This window comes from Neurospora tetraspora (genome assembly GCF_033439725.1).
Source record: "Neurospora tetraspora strain CBS 560.94 chromosome Unknown B0H65scaffold_1, whole genome shotgun sequence".
NCBI classification, from domain to species: Eukaryota; Fungi; Ascomycota; class Sordariomycetes; order Sordariales; family Sordariaceae; genus Neurospora; species Neurospora tetraspora.
Window position 1 is genome coordinate 5,609,708 of NW_026944383.1, and position 19,007 is coordinate 5,628,714.

At 49.6% G+C, this 19,007-nt stretch overlaps 5 protein-coding genes across 5 annotated transcripts; 3 read left to right on the top strand and 2 right to left on the bottom strand.

Annotated features, from left to right (window-relative positions):
* Nucleotides 1–376: 376 nt before the first annotated feature.
* Nucleotides 377–2,035, top strand: B0H65DRAFT_414632 (PLC-like phosphodiesterase; the record flags this gene model as incomplete). The annotated part of the gene is made up of 1 exon (XM_062823928.1): nucleotides 377–2,035. The coding sequence occupies one exon, from the start codon at nucleotides 377–379 to the stop codon at nucleotides 2,033–2,035; it is 1,659 nt and encodes a 552-aa protein (XP_062686912.1).
* Nucleotides 2,036–6,754: 4,719 nt separating this feature from the next.
* On the top strand, nucleotides 6,755–8,806 carry B0H65DRAFT_50953 (sugar transporter). Its single transcript, XM_062828322.1, has 3 exons — nucleotides 6,755–7,096; nucleotides 7,161–7,477; nucleotides 7,534–8,806. The coding sequence occupies exons 1-3, from the start codon at nucleotides 6,996–6,998 to the stop codon at nucleotides 8,793–8,795; spliced, it is 1,680 nt and encodes a 559-aa protein (XP_062686913.1). The 5' UTR covers nucleotides 6,755–6,995; the 3' UTR covers nucleotides 8,796–8,806.
* A 1,197-nt stretch (nucleotides 8,807–10,003) lies between these two features.
* On the top strand, nucleotides 10,004–12,243 carry B0H65DRAFT_452317 (uncharacterized protein). Its single transcript, XM_062826095.1, has 3 exons — nucleotides 10,004–10,487; nucleotides 10,575–10,643; nucleotides 10,808–12,243. The coding sequence occupies exons 1-3, from the start codon at nucleotides 10,048–10,050 to the stop codon at nucleotides 12,030–12,032; spliced, it is 1,734 nt and encodes a 577-aa protein (XP_062686914.1). The 5' UTR covers nucleotides 10,004–10,047; the 3' UTR covers nucleotides 12,033–12,243.
* Nucleotides 12,244–12,501: 258 nt separating this feature from the next.
* B0H65DRAFT_50978 (uncharacterized protein) lies at nucleotides 12,502–15,085 on the bottom strand. The gene is made up of 2 exons (XM_062828345.1): nucleotides 14,897–15,085; nucleotides 12,502–13,995 (listed from the first exon to the last, which is right to left on the bottom strand). Exons 1-2 carry the CDS (start codon nucleotides 14,903–14,905, stop codon nucleotides 12,541–12,543), a joined length of 1,464 nt encoding a protein of 487 aa, XP_062686915.1. The 5' UTR covers nucleotides 14,906–15,085; the 3' UTR covers nucleotides 12,502–12,540.
* B0H65DRAFT_50972 (26S proteasome regulatory subunit) lies at nucleotides 15,007–16,405 on the bottom strand. Its single transcript, XM_062828340.1, has 3 exons — nucleotides 16,220–16,405; nucleotides 15,868–16,121; nucleotides 15,007–15,804 (listed from the first exon to the last, which is right to left on the bottom strand). Exons 1-3 carry the CDS (start codon nucleotides 16,283–16,285, stop codon nucleotides 15,108–15,110), a joined length of 1,017 nt encoding a protein of 338 aa, XP_062686916.1. The 5' UTR covers nucleotides 16,286–16,405; the 3' UTR covers nucleotides 15,007–15,107.
* Between the last annotated feature and the right edge of the window lie 2,602 nt (nucleotides 16,406–19,007).

Here is a 19,007-nt window from a genome sequence, read left to right on the forward strand (position 1 = left end):
GAAGCTATTGAGCGGGAGACTTAACTCGATGTGATATCCGATACCTGCCTCAGGTTTAGTTGGTTTCGCTATATAATGCGGCCTCCAACCCCACTTTGAACGTCAATTCTCATTTATTTCTTGGTCGAGTGTAGGTAGATTTGCATCATTTTGCCTTCCTTCCAGACAGCCACCACCATTCATCACTCCATCAACGACAGCAACAGAACAGCGTTCACTCACTTATCAACCTCACCTCACCTCACCTCACCCACTCCATGCAACCAAACAGCTAATTGAACCAACCGGTCAGTGACAATCATCTCAGAACCTCATCAAACCAAACACCACACCACAAACTACCTAGAAGAGGAGCCCCAAACTTAACAAAACCAAAATGAGACTCAAGACCCTCTTCAAAGACCGTCGCCCTTTCTCCTCCTCCACCTCCAAATCCACCTCCGCCACCCCCTCAAGTGCCTCAACCGCAGCCTCAACTCTCTTCCGCAAAATGTCCATCAAAATCCAAGAAAAGCTTCCCTCCAAAGGAATCCAAATCAGCGCCTACATCTCCCCGACCGTCGCCTCCTGGGGAACATGCAGCATCACTTTGACCGTCCCCGGCGAAACCGTCGTCTTCCAATCATCATCATCCTCTAATAACCAACAATTCTTCTCCCGCGCCATCGAAGTAGAAGCCCGCAACATCCCCTCCCTCTTTGACAAAAAGGGTCGTTTCTCCTTCCGCGTCAACCTTGACCTTGGACCTGGGACCGAGAATAATAAGGTGATAACAGAGCAATGGATCGACGTCAACGCCGTCACCGGTTTAGCAACGGGGGGAACGATGGATAGCATCGCTTCGACGCCGTCTATCTTCTCGTGGATCGACCCGGAGGGGACTACCCCCAAACGAAGAGAAGTGGTAGTGACGTACGGCTTCTACGAATCCGGTCCCGCGGGACAGGATATCTTGCCGAAGAGACATCAGTGCTACATCACCGTTTCTCCGGTAGGTAGTAGATGGATGGAGGACCTTGTTCCACCGGGTTCGTGGCAGGAGAATCGCAGGTTTAGAAGACTGGTGCTGCCTTCGGCGCACGACGCGGGGATGAACAGCATGGCGAGCAGCTCCAGGTTGTTAAGCAAGATGGGCGGCGCGGTGGTGGGCACGCTGGTGCACGATAACCGGATCATGGCGGAGATTGCAGACGCGGTTTCGGGGCCGGCGATAGCGCTGATTGCGCCGAATATCATCTTTAGTCTGGCCATGACGCAGAAGGATAGCTTGGATGCCATGCTACGGATTGGAGCCAGGTACTTTGAGTTTCGGCCAGCGTACTGTCATGCGGCGGTGAGGAGCGCGATGCAGAAGGGGAAGGATGGGTTACCCGACAGGTTGTACTTCCAGCATGGCGCGATTCCGGGCATGGGGTATGATGTGTTTTTGGCGGATGTGGTTGCTTTTCTGTTGGCGCACCAGGAGGAGATTGTGGTGGTGCAGCTGAGGTGGGATGGCGTGCCGAATGAGTGTGCGAGGCCGTCGGATCAGGATAAGAGGGAGTACCTTGAGAAAGCGTTGGAGAAGGGGGGTGATCGGATGGTAGTTGGGAACGAGAATGACCTCCGGAATGCGACCATTGCGGAGCTGAGGAGGGATAAGAAGAGGCTGATTATGATGGAGAGCGTGGATAGCCTGTCGACGTATACGGATGAAGGAAATGCCACGATGGATGGTCAGAGCATTGTCGATGCCTTCCCGAGGGTGCTTACTGAGAATAACTGGAAGGGTAAGGCTTTCATCAACATCCAGTGTCAGGCGACGGCGACGAACATACCCAAGGCCGTGGCGTATTCGGTATTGGAGGCGGGGACGACGTCGAGCTGTATCCTGGCGACGAAGGCAATCTGTGATTCCAAGACGTTGCCGTGGTGTAGGGATAACGTTTTGCAGACGTGTGGGTACGACACGCTTGTCGTTATGATGAACGATTTTATTGACGGAGCGACGGCGGATGTGGCATTCCAACTCAGCAAGCAGAGGCTGATGGCATAGGCTGTAGCGGCGTACTTCAGAAGCGAAGGGGAGTCGAACAGTTATGCCTTTTTCAGAAGCGAAGGGGAATCGAAAAGTTATGCCTTTTTTGGTGACGTTTCGTGGTGAACGGATGAATCACGGGAGGATGTGAGACTTCGGGCAACAAGAATAAGCCTAAAACTCGAGCATCAACAGTTGTTTAAATATCCCGTTGACAATGTACTCGTGCCGCAGCGAGTCCGCAACCTTGGGTGACGGCTTGGACTGGTTGAGTTGAAGATTTACCTGCGACGTATATCACCCGCCGAGTGCTAACTGCTATCACATACTGTTGATAGTGCTCCCCTGCTGGTCTTGATGATCTTAACTGCCACTTCTTATACAGAACGAATGCAAGAGAAGGGTAGGTCGTTAATCTCTTGCCTTACCATACTTTAATCACACCCCAACCCATAGTAGAAGACTTCAATGGAAATCGACAAGTTCACAAACGATAGAAGACGAGTGTATATAGTAGTGTACAATGAGCAACGCATGCTGCAGGGACACTATCCCGCTTCCCGTTGCACATCATGAGGTAAGAAGTCGTTGAGATATTCCAACGAGATGCTTCTTTGAGACTAACCAGCAAGGAAAAACGACCGACTCAAGAGTTAAAAGTCCCAATCTCCGAGCTTTGATTGAGATGAACCTAGTCGGGAAAGGAATAACCTGAAACTTCGAGGTGGTGATCTTGATATCCGTCACACGAGGGATCCAGGGAATACCTGGCAAGGCTGCAGCAGCAACGTGGAGAGCGTGAAGGGTCTTCTTGCAGAACAGATGAAGTGTTTTCGCATACTGTAGAAGCGGAAAAAGGCGAGTCATGCATGAGCATCACTGGATACAGTTTGGTAACTTGATCCATATCGACTCAGAAAAGTGCATGAACGGGTTCGAGATGGAAACTGCTTCAAGATTGAACTTTGAAACAAATTCGTCCCTCCATCGCCGCCAACCTCGGATTCAGATGCCTGGCGATAAACTGACAAAAAGAAATGAACATCTCACTACGATGTCATCATAGTCAGCTCGGAGGGATCCGGCAGAGATATTCCGCGAAACCGTGTCTCGGCGAGGGAGATTCGGCCCCACGCCGGCGGTAATCGGGCTTGGCTTGTCGATCCCGTATGCGGCCCCAGCAAGTTTGCCGAGAACCCGGTGGTTGCGGTCAAGGTCTTCGAAGGAAGGCGCCGCCAAGACGGCCAAAGCTCAGGCACCGAATGATTGGCAAGGAGGACCCGGCGACGGCTGCCATACCCGTTCCGACGACATGATTCGGCACGGCGTCGTCCTATCGCTATCACGCATTGATGACCAAGGGGTCAAGGGTGCCGAAAACTGCTATCCGAAGGCCAAGGTCGTTCCCGTAAGATGAAGCATTTTGCTGATTTTTGCGCTGGGATCCGGAGCTTACCATTTCCATGTCAGATACGACAAGCCTTGCTGACATTACAGTACCGCATACCGTAGTGCTGCCGAATCCGAGGGTGTTCATGGCGAGTCAGCGGTTTGAAGCTTCTTGGTCGGCGCCGGGCCCCCCTTTCGCAGCCGGTGGGGGTTCGGTGGCTGAACGGGAAGGTGGGAGAGGCGGTAAGGCGACGAACGGCATGTGTGGCGGACCGGAACTTTGATGGGTCCACGGCTGTCAGGTTCGGGTTCAGGTACCCAGAAATCAGTTGCACGGGGGCGGCTATCTGAGGCTCGAGAGTTTGCCAAAAACTGGAGTGAGGTCTGGAGAATGGAGGGTTTTGTCAGCTATTATGATTTGTGAAGGTCTGTGTCGGTGTATACACCGAGGTGGCACATCCACCCGCTGTCCATCACAGTCGCCATTCCCCTGAAGATTATGAAATGCTTGGCTTCCAGGAATGGGATTTATAGGGGGGGAATCTGTGCCGGTGGAGTAGCAGTGGCGGAGATAATCGCAGTACGTACCTTTTGAATAGAACTGCTTCTGTTCTCTTGTTCGAATTGTTGCTCGCTCGGGTGATCGGATCGTCAGGGCCAACAAAGATGGTTGGAGTAATGATAAGCCACTGATTAATACCCAAAAGTGGGAAATCGACGCTCCGGCTGCGAGTATCGAAAGATGTTTTGAGTGATAGTGTCTGCCCAACATCAGAACACAAGACGTCCAAAGTGGAAATCATTTCCCCGGCCTCCATGTTTTTGTTGTGAAATTAATTTCCGGACTGGCGGTCGCGCACGTGTGTTGGCCATTTCCCCTCATTTCCCCCAGACCCTTCTGGCCCCAGACGAATGGATAGATTCTGGGGAAGCCTGGAAGAGTCGTTTCCCAACAGCCGTAACAGGGTCCCGTGACAGTTATACTTTTCGGGGTGCATGTGCATCGATGGAAGCCATCACGGAAATTTTGCATGTTCGAGACCGGGCTGGCTTTGATCGAAGGTGAAGCTATTGACAAACACTTCGGCCGGCGCCAGCCCAAAGGGATTTTATGTCGACTGCCTCTTCTGGCACTCTGCAGCCTCACCGTGCGCGACATGCGTCACATGAAAATCAGAAAAAAATCGGGGTAAAGAGGAGCGATCATCACGGATGGTCGTCAAGCTGAGTGGTTGGAGGAACGGCCAACGACCGAACAAGGGCCGAGAGTCCACAAAAAGCAGCAGGGTGGAAGACGGTAAGCGAAGCTGATTCGAGTCAAGTGGTTCTGAGACTCCATTGCCGTGGTCCACAGTCGAAAACGGTAGTCAGCGCATGCACTTTTGGTAGTCAGCGCACCCAAACATTAAGGCCAAGTCTCCAACTCAGAACTGAGATATTTCAACCAAAACAACCGTCAGAGTTTCGCTTTCTTTTTGATATTTACCTTTAAAGCTTTCTCTAAGGTCTTTTACCCTTTTTTTCAAGAGCGCGATTGAACGAAGCAGGTGCAAAGTGTTCGCGCAAATGTTAGTATTGAAAAAGTGGTTTTGACCCCTTGTCTTGGCGTGCCTGGGCAGCGAAAAGTGGGGCAATTTGGAGTTGGACAAAAAATGCCCATCTGTCGCTATTAAAGCATCGATATCCTCTTTTTTCGCCAACGATCTTTACTCTTCGGCAACTTTGGGATCGGAGTTTTCCTTGTCGCTCAAGTCGGATATTCTTCTTAGTTCGATTCGCGTGCGCGCGAATTTGCGTGCAAGTGATGGTGCACGTTAGTTGGGCATTTTTTGTAGTTGGTTGTGCTGACTACCAAAAGTGGGTCACTGACTACCGTTTTCGGTCCACAGTGAGCATCAGCGTCGCAGCAGTGCGGGTAGGAAGTGGAGAGAGGCGGGGAATGGGGTTGCGGGGGTCTAGTCTCCCGAAGGGTGGTTGGAACGGTTGGAGTCCGGCGGATGTTCATGAGCTCGGGTGGACTGTGGAGAACGCCTGCCTCAAAGGGTCCTGTTTTTGTTAATGTCTTTGTTTTTGGACGTTGGCGATGATGTTATAGCCAGCGGCAACAAGAGGTCTTGGTTTTCTTAGTAAAAGGTGAAGAGACAAGTGCGCACACCCGCCAAACGGCACTTCAGAAATTGTTAGGACAACTTGGCATGAACAGCACCGCTTCCCTTCATTTGTCACATCATTCGTCCACTCCACACAGACAGGGACATGTCAAAGGCAACAAGCAAACAGCCGGCGGCTCATTGTTTTCGCAGAGTGGTCTTGGTTGTCTTGGTGGGCTGTTCAAAAAAGCTGAAGGGGAAAAGGTTGGATGCAGAGAGCCCCGCCATGACCTCATGTGCCCCACTCCCAGGGGTCCATCTGGAAGGGCTCCTCCAAACTGCGGGTGAAGTCCCCTGACTGGGGAACAAGACTTCCACTTACTCCACCATTTTCTTCACCTTCCCAATTTCATGTTTTCAGTGATGCGTGGCTTCCATGTCGACCGTGTTAAGGATCACACCGGTTTGCTTTCCATCGCCTTGCGCCCAGAAAACAACGTGGTATGAGCCAGCTAAACTGTGTGGTCTGTAGGCTATCGCACGAGTAGGAATGGAGCCCTGAACAGAGGAATGCAGTAGCTGGCTTAGTAGGATGGCACAGAGACGATCACAGTCCTGATCGCCATCTGCTCAGGCGCGCTTACCAGGTCGGCTGCAGTAGATCAAGGCGAAGGTACAAGACGATGGCAGTGATGTTCACGGGCAACAAGGCTGTCTTTGTCCATCAGATCCAAGGTTCCAAACGGGATTCCAGAAAGGGACATGTCCTCCGTGAACTTGACAAATGACGGCTGATAATGACATTATCAATTCCTGGATTCCACGACCCTGCATTTGCCTGTTGCCTCTGGTGTCTTGGCTAACGACAGTGTCTGATATCAGCACTTGCCGCGGATAGCCTCTTCAGGCGACAGAATACCACTATAAGTAACAGAAAGAGCGAGGGACTCCAAAACCACAGTTGGAAAGAAGGGGATCAATACGACTGGATACGGCCCAAATACCGCTCTACATAGTAACCGGGGTCGTAACGTATCTTCACCGTGTGTAGTGTACCTCGATGGACCCCCATCCAGCAAATCAGCTTTGACCGAGCACGATGCGCCGGATGCGGCCCAATGGGGACAAGATGAACACTTTCACTTTGTCTGTTTCCCCGCGCAAGCCTCCGAGTCGGTGATCGTCCCCATTCTCCACGCACCCAACATCCCCGAGTTCCACCGCTTGTCACTAGTTTCACAACGCAATGGGACGCCGTTGGGGTCCTCGCAAGGCCCTGACGAAAAGATGTTCACATCTCACACTAAACATGGGCGACATGGGACCTCTCCTTGTTTTTGATTCCCGTCGTCTTGGCCTGCGGTCATAGTGTCCGCCTCCCCTGCTTGGGTTCGACCTCCATGAGGTTTAAATATCCACGGCCTCGCTCCCACTCAGAGCGAATGTCCTGATCTCGAATTCCGTCATCCGTCACATTCATCCCACTGAGCCAACCCAAGATGGCGCCTCCAAAGTTCCTGGGCCTCTCAGGCCGACCACTTTCTCTAGCTGTCTCGACTGTAGCCACCACTGGCTTCCTTCTCTTCGGCTATGACCAAGGGTGAGTAGTCAACACCATGAGTCTTGTGTCAAAACGAGGCCGAATGCTAACAGACTCCAAACAGTGTCATGAGCGGTATCATTACTGCCCCCGCTTTCAACAATTTCTTCACACCAACCAGAAACAACTCAACCATGCAGGGTCTCATCACTGCCATCTACGAAATCGGATGCTTGATTGGTGCCATGTTCGTCCTTTGGACCGGCGATTTGTTGGGTAGACGCAAGAATATCATGGTGGGCGCCTTCATTATGGCTCTCGGTGTCATTATTCAGGTTACCTGCCAAGCTGGCTCCAACCCTTTTGCTCAACTGTTCGTCGGCAGAGTCGTTATGGGTATCGGCAACGGCATGAACACTTCGACCATTCCTACTTACCAAGGTGAGTCCCGGCCTTGCCAACCATCGACCGACGAAAAATGCTAACAGATTTTGCAGCCGAATGCTCCAAGACATCGAACCGTGGTCTTCTCATCTGCATTGAAGGTGGTGTCATTGCCTTTGGCACCTTGATCGCCTACTGGATCGACTACGGCGCATCTTACGGCCCCGATGACCTCACCTGGCGCTTCCCCATCGCTTTCCAGCTTGTCTTCGCCATCTTCATCTGTGTCCCCATGTTTTACCTTCCCGAGTCGCCCAGATGGCTTCTCAGCCACGGCCGGACCCAAGATGCTGACAGGGTCATTGCTGCTCTCCGTGGCTACGAGATCGACGGTCCCGAGACCATCCAGGAGCGCAATCTCATTGTTGACTCCCTGCGTGCCTCTGGAGGTTTCGGCCAGAAGAGCACTCCCTTCAAGGCCCTCTTCACTGGCGGCAAGACCCAGCATTTCCGTCGTCTCTTGCTCGGTTCCAGCTCCCAGTTCATGCAGCAAGTTGGTGGTTGCAACGCCGTCATCTACTACTTTCCTATTCTGTTCCAGGATTCTATTGGCGAGACCCACAACATGTCCATGTTGCTGGGTGGTATCAACATGATCGTCTACTCCATCTTCGCTACCGTCTCCTGGTTCGTCATTGAGCGTGTCGGTCGCCGTCGTCTGTTCTTGATCGGTACCGTTGGCCAGATGCTCTCCATGGTCATCGTCTTCGCCTGCTTGATCCCCAACGACCCCATGAAGGCCCGCGGTGCCGCCGTCGGTCTCTTCACCTACATTGCCTTCTTCGGTGCCACCTGGCTTCCCCTCCCCTGGCTCTATCCCGCCGAGGTCAACCCCATCCGCACCCGTGGAAAGGCTAACGCCGTCTCTACCTGCTCCAACTGGATGTTCAACTTCCTTATCGTCATGGTCACTCCCATCATGATCGACAAGATTGGCTGGGGAACTTACCTCTTCTTCGCCGTCATGAACGGCTGCTTCCTTCCCATCATCTACTTCTTCTACCCCGAAACTGCCCACCGCTCGCTCGAGGAGATCGACATCATCTTCGCCAAGGGTTTCGCCGAGAATATCTCGTACGTCAAGGCCGCCAAGGAGCTGCCTCACCTCGCTCCCGAGGAGATCGAGGCCTATGCCAACAGGTATGGTCTCGTCGACCGCGACTCTAACGGCGAGGGTGGTAACCGCCGCGACGAGGAGAAGTCGCGCGACCGCACCGGGAGCGACAGCGACTCCCCCGCCCACGTCGATGTTGTCGACGAGCGCGGTGTCGAGTCCGGCTTCGGTGACGGTATTAACACCAAGAACGAACATTAATGAGTTGAAGAAAGTCTTTTATCATGACGTGAGTGGGAAAACGAAAAAGGAAAAACGAGGAGGTTGATTGGGATATGCATACGAACGACAAAGGATGATGAAGAACGAAGAAAGAGGGTTTTTACGGCCATAACCCTTGTGTGATGATGATACCCGCCGGGTTTTTCGGTTTTTTGTTGCTGTTGGGATCTTGTTCAGTTTTTTTGACGATCCCCCTCCCACCATCATGTTTTGTGGTTTACTGGCGCCATTGCGCGGCCTTGTTTTCTTCCTTTTGCATTGCATTATACCTCTGCTTGATGGTTTGGTGTATAAATACCCCCGCGTATACCCATTAGAAGTCGAGTACTTTGGTCGATAGATGGACTAGTTGGATGCTAGATCTTTTGGCTCCCATCTTGAATAAACAAAAAAAATCATTATAAAATATCTGCCTGGTTAATTGCATGTGATGCTCTCGAGATGTCTGACACAAACGGATGACTGCAAGCCGTCCTCGAATGGCAAACGCCCAAGTGAGGCGCTTGGCGTTTCTTTGTGATTCTTCAACTTACAACGACTACACCCAACAACACAGCCATTGTTCATGTACGCGCCGCTTCAACAGCCAACCAACGCCTATGATACGTCCATACGCCAACAGTTCTCAACGTTCTCATCTTAAACGCCTATTCCATCGGGGCGGGCTTTGCATACCATTGCCAACTCGTGTGGCCTGACTGATCTCAGTGCTGTTTCGCAGTGTGCAAACATAACCCTCGAGCCCCCCTTTCAGTGTTTGATGTCACACCTCTCACATGAACTCTCCTCAGGACAAGAACTCGACCATTTCCTTTCATTTCAGCGGATCCCTATCCGCCCACTGATGCGCTTGCAAGTTCTAGACTTTCCCGTCCCCCCTTTCCCCCAGATTCTTCAATGTCGTTTTACAAGTTTACGATGCGGCGCCTGACACATGTCAGTGAACAAGAACTTGAAACGATGAGCGTCTAATTAACTTCGAGATGTTTGCCCCCCGTGGTTCACACTGCAATGTGAGAAATGCGTCCTTTGCTATAAATCCATATCTGGGTGACCGGCAAATTGGTATCCTCGAGTCGTATATAAAAACTCTGGACCTGTTGCATCTTGCATTTTTCTTCACCTCTGTCGGTCAATCATCACGGCAACTAGACTCTCTCACAAGATGGTCAACAAGTACACGAGCACGGCAACTGCCGCAATCCTTCTCCTTACCAGTGTCCAAGGGCACATGGTGATGAATACACCCCATTCCTACAATCTTTACAACTCAACCCCCCTATTGCAAGTCAACCCTCTGGATGGGGCGCAGTACAAATACCCATGCCAGAATCTCTACACCGTTGAAGAGCGCGGTACAGTGAAGGCCGGTTATCTTCAGCGCGTCAATTTCACTGGAGGGGCTCAGCACGGCGGCGGGTCCTGTCAGTTCAGCATTTCATACGACGACCCAGAACAGTCGAACGGATGGAACACTTCGGCCACCTTCAAGACCATCTACACCATTATTGGCGGGTGTCCAGCGAAATTCTCGGACGCCCAGGAAAACAGCAAGTCAAATCTGCCTTTATTGGGCATGAAGGACCCGAGTAGACGAGATGAGACTCTACACTGCAATGGCGATACCGAGGAGGACTGCACTCGGCAGTTCTTGATTCCCATTCCTGACTTGTGAGTTCCTTACCTTGACCTGGCTGGGTGCTGAGTCCTATCCCACCATTCTCTGAGCACCAAGCTAATGGAACTCAACCACTACAGTTTGCCCCCCGGGAAGGCGACCTTTGCCTGGACTTGGTTCAACAAGATTGGAAACAGGGAGATGTACATGTAAGTCGTTCCTTCCTTCTTTTGTGTTCACCTCGCAACAAGCAATCTCCCAAAGCCGCTCCTGCTTCATCAAACCACAGCCAAGTCCCCACAACACACCCTTCCATGACAAGAAAAGCAAGAACTGGAAGCCACTAACACCATCCCCCCTTCCCCAAAAACAGGAACTGCGCCCCCATCGAAATCACCAGCAGCAAACCCTCCCAAGAAAAGTTCAGTGCCCTCCCCAACATCTTCATCGCCAACCTCCCCCAAAAAGACGTTCCCAACTACGACGGCTGCGTCACCGGCGGCGGCGCCATGAACGTAGTCAACATCCCCAACCCTGGCGAATTCGGCAGAGTCGGCGACAAACTCACGGCCCCCGACCAACCGGCCGCCGGCAAGCTCTGCGCGAACCTTCCGCCTTTCGACAAGCCGCCCAAGTTCAAAGAGGACAAGAGAACCTTAATGGAGGGAGGTGGCCATGATGGTGGTCCGACGGTTCCTCCTTCGGGAGGTGAGGTCAACGCTGGGGCTTCTGCTACCGCTACTGCTACAGGCACTGCAAAGCCACCAGCTGTTACCACCACATCCGCTCCCGCTGCTGGTGCCACTGGTACCAAGACCAAGACCAAGAGCTCCTTCTCCATCGCTCCCATCTCCAGTGCCAGTGCCAGTGCCAGCGTCGGCGTTCAAGTCGACGGCGCCAGCGGTACCTTCATCACTGCTCCCAGCGATGGGTCAGCACCAACTGCCACGGCTAGCGTTACTGGTGGTACCGGTGGCGGTGCTGCTGAGTCCGGCTCTGGAGGAGCAGAGAAGTCGGAGGGAGGAGAATGTCATGATACTGCTGCTACGGAAACTGGAGCCGGTGCTGGAGAGGGTGATGCAGAGACCACAATAAAGGTAACAACATCCATGACCCTTATGGTAACAATTACTACCGCCGGTCCACCGGCCGCGTCTGCCTCTGCTTCTGGGGCTGTCACTACCAGCCAAGCTCCAGGTGCCGGCGCTGGTAGTGGCGCTCCTCCAGCTGCTTCTGCATCTGCTTTTGCTTCTGCATCTGCATCTACGGCTTCTGCAGTTCCCTCAGGACTCGGAGACTCAGCCAACAACGCAGCCGGTAACTCTGGCTCCGGTTCTGGTGGCGCTAATGATGGTGGCCCAAAGAAGTGCGAGAAGGACCAAGTTTCCGTGTGCTTTGGCGACGATTACTTTGGCTTGTGCGACCACGGGTGGGCGGTTCCCCAGAGGGTCTCTCAGGGGACGAGGTGCGAGAATGGGTCGTTGGTGCATTCGGCGGTGCAAAGAGAGGGTGGAAAGAGGGCAGAGGGTTATGCGCGTGCGGCGGGAGAGAGGCATGCTAGGAGGCATTTGAAGAGGAGGGCGGGGAGTTCGATTTGAGAGACTTCTTAAGCTTAAGGACCGAAGGGGGATGAAGAGAAATTTATCATGGAATTGTGACAGATGGGCATCTTAAAGGTAGCATGTTGGGTCAGTTGTATTTTGCATTGCATCTTTTTTGTCTTTTCTTCTTTCGATACTGGGAGGTCAGGCACCTCTCATGAGATATTAGACATCTTACATCGTCGAAGGCATTTTGCTTGATTCATGAACGATATAATGGTGAAGTGCAAGATAGGATCCCGTTTATAAGTCCAAAACCAAACATGCGAGACATGATACGTACAACATTCACGCGTGTCACTGGCGGCAATGATGTGTGGAAAATCCTTATAGTTAGTGAAGTTAAACAAAACTGTCTATCATTATTAGTCACACAGGTATGGTACGTATATCCGTTAATCTCTCCAAAATGCAGAAAGCCGCCCTAACACAAGTAACCAACCCAACAACCCAGGAAACCCAGCCGAACCCAAAACCGAAATAGATCTCCTATCACATCACCGTCTCAAATCCACTCAGGATGATGCTCCCCAACCCTCTTCATCCTCTCATCCCAGTCGCTCTTCCAAGGTGGCAGAACGCGCTTATCACTCCGTCCACTTCGTCCACTCTGACTCGACAATGACCGGCATCCAGTTCCACTCTGCTCCGAATAAGAAGAAGAAGAAGAAGAAGAAGAAGAAGAAGAAGAAGAAGAAGAAGAAGAAGAAGAAGAAGAAGAAGAAGAAGCAGAAACAGAAGCCATAGACAAAGAGGGAACAGAAGAAACCGCAGTCGACAAAGAACAAGCCGAAGTCCAAACCCCACTTGATTTAAAAGTCTCTGCCCTAGAAACCCAAGAAGAAGTCTCGGACTGCTCCTCCAACGACAGGCAATTCCAGCTCTCAATCTCATTCTCGATCAGCGCAATGGTATCCTCCGATCCGCACGAGGAAGCTGGGCTTGTAGTGCGTACCGGCGACATCGATCGCATGACGGTCCTCCCTGGAGCCTTCGGTGGCACCGGTGGCACTGGAGGCACCGAGGGCAGACCTTCCAAGGCAGCTAAAGTCACGGCGTCCAACAGTGGCAGACTTGGACTTGGCTCGGATTTGGGTTGGGGTTGGGGTTCATCATCTCGATCTAGTTCGAACGCTGACACGAACGTTGAAACGCCCAACTCCTCTAAGAGGGCATGAGCTTCGGGCCATCCAGCCAGGAAGGGGGTCAGGAACTCTTCTGGGACTTGGTCCTGTGAGAGTCTCTCGCCTCTTTCCACGAGCCGGCCCAGAACCCAGAGGATGACTTTTGCTGCTTCCTCCACTCTTCTTGCCCTCGACGCTTTGGCTTCGGTTTCCTGCTGCTGGTCGTGGTGGTGTTGGGTGACTTCGGTAACAAACCCCTCCATCAACATGCCCAAAAGCGCAGGCAACGTAACCACAGCCGCTTGCGTCTTGAGAACCTTTTTTTCTGCTTCGGCCCAGGTGCCTTTGACTGCCATTGGCATTCCCATCCCGCCCATCCCATCCCCATCGCCAAAGTTTGGGAGTGTCAGACCCATGCGGATAGCGGTTTTGACTGTTACCTCTTTTATTTTCCCACCACCATCTCCCCCCTTTCCATCTTTTCCATTCCCATTCCTTCCACTCCCAGGAACAGGCGCAGAAGGAATAGGAACCTCAAAAGAACACCCATTGGCACTAGAAACGACAGACGTCCACCCCTGCGCTTTCGCCCACGAGAGGATAATACCTTCGTTACCATCTGGACAGACGATGCTGACCTTTTCTGGTGGGGGAGACGACGAGGAGTGTTGCTGTTGCGATGGGCGATACCCCCACACGTAGAGAGCGGCGCGGCCGCATACGGCGTAGTGAGTGTGCCGGAGAGCTTTTTCGAGGAGGGTGAGGAGGGCTAGGAATTCGGTTTCCTCCTGCTCGCGTTGCTGATGGTTTTCGACTACTGTGGGAGTTTGCGGAACCTGAGCCTTAGCCTTAGCTTTAGTCTGGGCGTCGTGACCTTGGGACGGAGGGGTGAATGCTGTCACCGGGAAGGGGAACATAGGGTCTTGGAAGCGGGGAAGGCGGGGAAGAGGTTTGTTGATGTTGGGAGGAGGCCGCGAGGTCGCCGGTGCAGAAGCGGATGATAAATGGGGCTGAATAGGAACACTCTTTTGGGCTTCAACTTGCGCTGTGTTGTTAGTTTGGGGTTCTCCTGACGGGAAAAAGAGGCGAATGGGACGGGGACGAGGAGAGGGAGGAGGGGCAGGATGGGGATTCTGAGGAAGTCGAATTGGACGGGGACGAGGGGAGTTAGGAGGGGGAGCAGGAGGATTAGGGGGGAGGTACCGGTGGTTCTTCTTTTCCTGGGTGGTTCTGATGGTGGTGGTCCCTTGGTGCTGGCCTTTTTGGGGCAGCATCGTTTTATGTTGATGACTTCCTTTCCGGCTGCCGTTGCGGCCGCTGGCTTTGTTGCCGTGTCTTTGAGCATGTGGGTTCTTGTTGGGTTGCGGACCGCAGAACAAATCGCTGAGGATCGTCTTCAAGTAAGCTGTGAAACCCATCTTGACTTTCTGTTGGTAATGGTTAAGTGTTGTCTGTGTGGATGTAGTGTTTTTGTTGATGACAAACCGAACACTTTGGGAAGGAGTGGGCGTTTCATCATTTATACTCGGATGAGAAGCTCCCAAGAGGTGAACGTATGCCATGAACACCAGAAGTAAACAATGCGATTATGGGTATGGTGGCGTTGTGCAGAGCGTCTGTCAAAGGACAATGGTGTGTAACCAAGAACAAATCTCTGTGCACAAAGGCAATGTGCTCATCCCTGTGATATCAACTCACGTATAACATTGGGAACAAAGGGAAGTTGGGGCCACTTACATCAGCCATGAACCCGTAAACCAGTCACTGCAAGCCTGTACCTGAACAGACAACCTCATTCACTGAAAAAGAAAACCAAATCTTGAACATGGCTACCGGTCTAGCTGCCCACCCTTATGCCTAACGCCTAGTCATACAAAATCACATGTAGGAGGTATGCGCCTGCGAAAGAAATCGTCATGCATGCTTGTCCTTTTGGTTAGGTAGGTACCTATAGCTGCTCCTCCTCAACCTCCATCTGGTCGCCTTGTGTGGTGCCGTTGGCCCCGGCGGGGGTATCCTTCTTCGCAATGGTCGCCTCCTTGTCGATCATCTGCCTGGAAACGGCGACAATGTTGTCTTCGATAAGTTGCTGGCCGACATCCTCCAAATGCTTCTTGGGATCCAGCTTGCCGACATAGCGTGTCTTGAGTTGGTCCTTGGTCAACTCTGTCTCCTCCTTGACTCTCTTCTCGTAGCCATCGGCAAGGCTGACCAGGCGGTCGAGTCTCTCCTTCGTCCTCTGGCCCTCGCAGCGGAAGTCCTCCATTTCGAGGGCCTCGGTCCAAACGTGCTTGTGCAGGTTCATCAACATGTTCTCCTCCAAGGCCGTCTTGCGGTAGTTGATGCCGATCGAGTAGTAGTGCCTGTTCAGGCCGTGAATGAGCGCTTGAATGGAAGGCTTGTTGAGATGGCCCAAGTTGGATGTCGTCTGGCGGGGCTCCTGGCCCAGCATGAGCGACTGGGGGTTGATGAGGCGGAAAGCGTCGATCACAACCTTTCCCTTGACGGACTGGATAGGGTCAATAACCACAGCGACCGCACGGGAGTTGAGCTGTTCGAAACTTTGCTGAGTGTTGATATCAACCGACGAAAGCCAGCAGCCAAAACCGGGATGCGAGTGGTACCAGCCAACGACGGCCTCGGGTCTGCGAAGGGGAATACGTTAGTGGCTAGTGGAATTTTAGGGAAAGAACTGGGTATCCTCTCACCTTCCCGTTTGCCTGAGCATGTCCATCATGTTCATCTGGAAGACGGGGTCGACAGCCTCTACACTGACACCAGTACCACTTTGGGGCATGGCAAACACATCGACGACGCGAACGGTAAAGTCATCGACGAACTCGCCCAGCATCAGGCCCATGACTTCCATGGGCACACCGGCGCGACCGTGGCGTAACATCTTGAGGAGGGCTAGGGAGGAAATGTAGACGGTTTCGGAGTTATCGATGAGGTTGGTGTTGTCCTAGACAGGAGCTGCACATTAGCATCATGTCTTCGCTACCTACTTGCCAGGCAAGCTTGCAATCCAGTTGTTGAAGTTGCGAATGGGAACAAACATACGGCTCCTGGCGCAGTGGCACCGCCCATTCCCAGGCCGCCGCCCAACAAGCTGCGCATGCGATCCATCTTGGATGTGTGTGTTGGTTGAAAAGTGTCGTATTATGGAGGTAGCTATATTTCGGGAGATGGAGTATTATTACTGGCGTCGTTCCTTGGGACTAGATGACGTCGCGCAAAAGTCGGTGGAGGGTTGCGATGCAGAGGATGGCGGTTTGGTTGTAAGGTTGAAGTGGGATGTCGTAGATGACAGACGGGGCGGTTTGTTGTTTGGTGGGTTTGAGGTTCTGTAGCTGGACGAGTCTCCGCGTCAGGTTGGAGCATGGAGCATGCAGCATGGGGAGCTTGCCGCAGCTGGCTGGCGGCGGCGTTGACGACAAGCTGTGGCAGCCTGCAACGCCAACTGCCAAAGTCCACTGCAGTGACTAGGGATCGATAGTTTCTGAAAAAATGACATTTTTTCGGAAATTTTCAAATTTCAGAAATTTCATTTTTTTCAATGGCCCGTGCCCCCTCCTCTCCCCCCTCCTCTCCCAACCTACTTTTTAGTATTCTGATTTGCTTCCTCGAATCCCTTTAATACTAATAACCTCCTTATTATACCGCCCATATATAATGCTAGAAACGAGGCTATCGCTACCTAATTCGAGCTTATTTAAGACCCTGGTTGTATAACTCCTATCGCGCAATGCACTTACTATAATAACCGCTAGACTAATAACATTACTCGCTTACGCGTTCACCTCTAAGAATATAAGGTATACCGCTTTTATAAACTCCGCTAGCAAGTCGAAAATTATAATAATATCCGCTAATACGCGATTTAATTAAATAGTACTTAAAAAAAGAAGATTAACTAGTATATAATTAAAATAATACTACTAGATAGGCGGCCTTTTAACCTTTTTAAAAGTTCCCCTATACGTATTTTTCTATATTCTATTATACTTATTTATACCCTTCCTAACGCTACCGCTATAGTTAACAAATAGCTTCCTTTTATTTATAAGTAAATAAAAATATAGATTATTGCCCAATATATACGTACTGCTTCTTATATTAATATTTTTTTTAATAAATTTAATAATTACGTTAATTGTTATATTGTTAATATTCTTTTTACTACCGTTAGCGGAATATTTTTTTTCTAATTAAACCGGCATACTAAAGTAATCGAATATACTATCATAAACTTCGCCAGTATTATTTCGAACGTTTATAATAAAATAACTAATACTCTAACTAAAATTAATAGTTTTATTACTAATATATATACTTTAGTTCGGCGTATGATATTTAAATTTATTTAAAACCGGTTTAGAATATCCTTTATAATTTTATACGATTTATACTCGTTATAATTATTAATAAAAAACTTAATCAATATTGAACCCATTAAAATTTTTATATAATAGATCGTAATTATTATAAATTTCTTCCGCGCCTTTAAATTACAAATAGCGCGCCTTCGCAATTTAATGATAATATATTATAATAAACTCATTACTATCCTAGTAAATTAAATTAAAGACTATCTTTCTATTATTTCTTTATACTATAAATTAATTAAATTAATATAATTAACCGACGGAGATTGTAGTATAGATTTATATAATCGATTTAATATATAAATTAATACTATAAGCTTTCGTTCAATTTGTATATTATAATAATAATTAATAGAATAAGCCATTCCACGCTATTATTATAAAAAGAAGAAGTAGTAACAAACCTATTAAATTGTAATCTATCTTCGAAGTTATCGAGAACGTATAATATTAATACAGTTTTAATACCTTCGCAAGATTTATAACGCCGCTTTATAAAGTCTAATTAATATTAAAAGCGGATAAATCTTACGTTAGTTACATTATCTATTATTAGGTTATTATTTGTTCTATTTAGGAGTAAAATAGGGCATCACTCTATTACTATAGCAATTAGTATTAAAATGAATTAGTAAAGTTATATATATTCCGTAGAAGTAAGTAATTGATTCCATTTAATTAGCTAGATTTCTTTTTATATTTAAAAACTACGGTAGAGAAGTACGCCACCGTTTAACTTCTAATTCTTAGAATTATTAATACAGTATTCGAATTCTTTAAATAGTATACTTATATTTTACTTAACGTTATAAAGGAGTAATTCCTAAGTAACTTCCTATCCTTTAAAATTCGTAAGGGTAAATACGCGCTAGATTAGGATATTTAAACCTATTATAATTTTAACTTTAAGGAATAGTAGAGTATACTATTAAATAGCGGCTCTGTTATTGCTTCCTTTGCTGTGAGGGTATTCAGTACGCCAATTAATAGTATACTATATAAGCGGGCTTTTTCTACCATAAACTTTTTAGACAACCTAAAGTATAACTGCCTTACCACCAATAAGATAGATATAGCTACGTTTATTTATATAAATGAAAAGAAGCTTAGAAACCTTTACTAGTCTTTTGCTGGCCTTATTATACTAGAAAGGGACGAGCTACTATTGCAAATCGAGGAGTAACTATATAATTATATGTAAGAGGGCGATTAAGCCAATAGGAGGGAGGAGAAGGAGGCTAGAGAGTAAGAGAGGAGGCTATTTAAATAGGAGAGATAGTTACTTAATATACAGATTTGTACTTTGTATGCTAGAAATACTAGAAATGCCAGAAATGTAGTAATTAACATAAATAGTAGAGCTGGTATTTATCACTGGATAAATTAATTTTACATACGATTTTCACGATTGTGGCTAAAAAAGCAGCACAAAAACGATATTTCAGTCACGTGCATGAAAAAAT

Coding starts and splice junctions, on each gene's coding strand:
- B0H65DRAFT_50972 (XM_062828340.1), bottom strand. CDS start 16,285: ATGGATCGCATGCGCAGCTTGTTGGGCGGCGGCCTGGGAATGGGCGGT. Junction 16,122..16,219: donor GTGCCACTGCGCCAGGAGCC/GTATGTTTGTTC, acceptor GCTCCTGTCTAG/GACAACACCAACCTCATCGA. Junction 15,805..15,867: donor ATGCTCAGGCAAACGGGAAG/GTGAGAGGATAC, acceptor TCCCCTTCGCAG/ACCCGAGGCCGTCGTTGGCT.
- B0H65DRAFT_50953 (XM_062828322.1), top strand. CDS start 6,996: ATGGCGCCTCCAAAGTTCCTGGGCCTCTCAGGCCGACCACTTTCTCTA. Junction 7,097..7,160: donor CTCTTCGGCTATGACCAAGG/GTGAGTAGTCAA, acceptor GACTCCAAACAG/TGTCATGAGCGGTATCATTA. Junction 7,478..7,533: donor GACCATTCCTACTTACCAAG/GTGAGTCCCGGC, acceptor CAGATTTTGCAG/CCGAATGCTCCAAGACATCG.
- B0H65DRAFT_452317 (XM_062826095.1), top strand. CDS start 10,048: ATGGTGATGAATACACCCCATTCCTACAATCTTTACAACTCAACCCCC. Junction 10,488..10,574: donor TTGATTCCCATTCCTGACTT/GTGAGTTCCTTA, acceptor CAACCACTACAG/TTTGCCCCCCGGGAAGGCGA. Junction 10,644..10,807: donor GGAAACAGGGAGATGTACAT/GTAAGTCGTTCC, acceptor CCCCAAAAACAG/GAACTGCGCCCCCATCGAAA.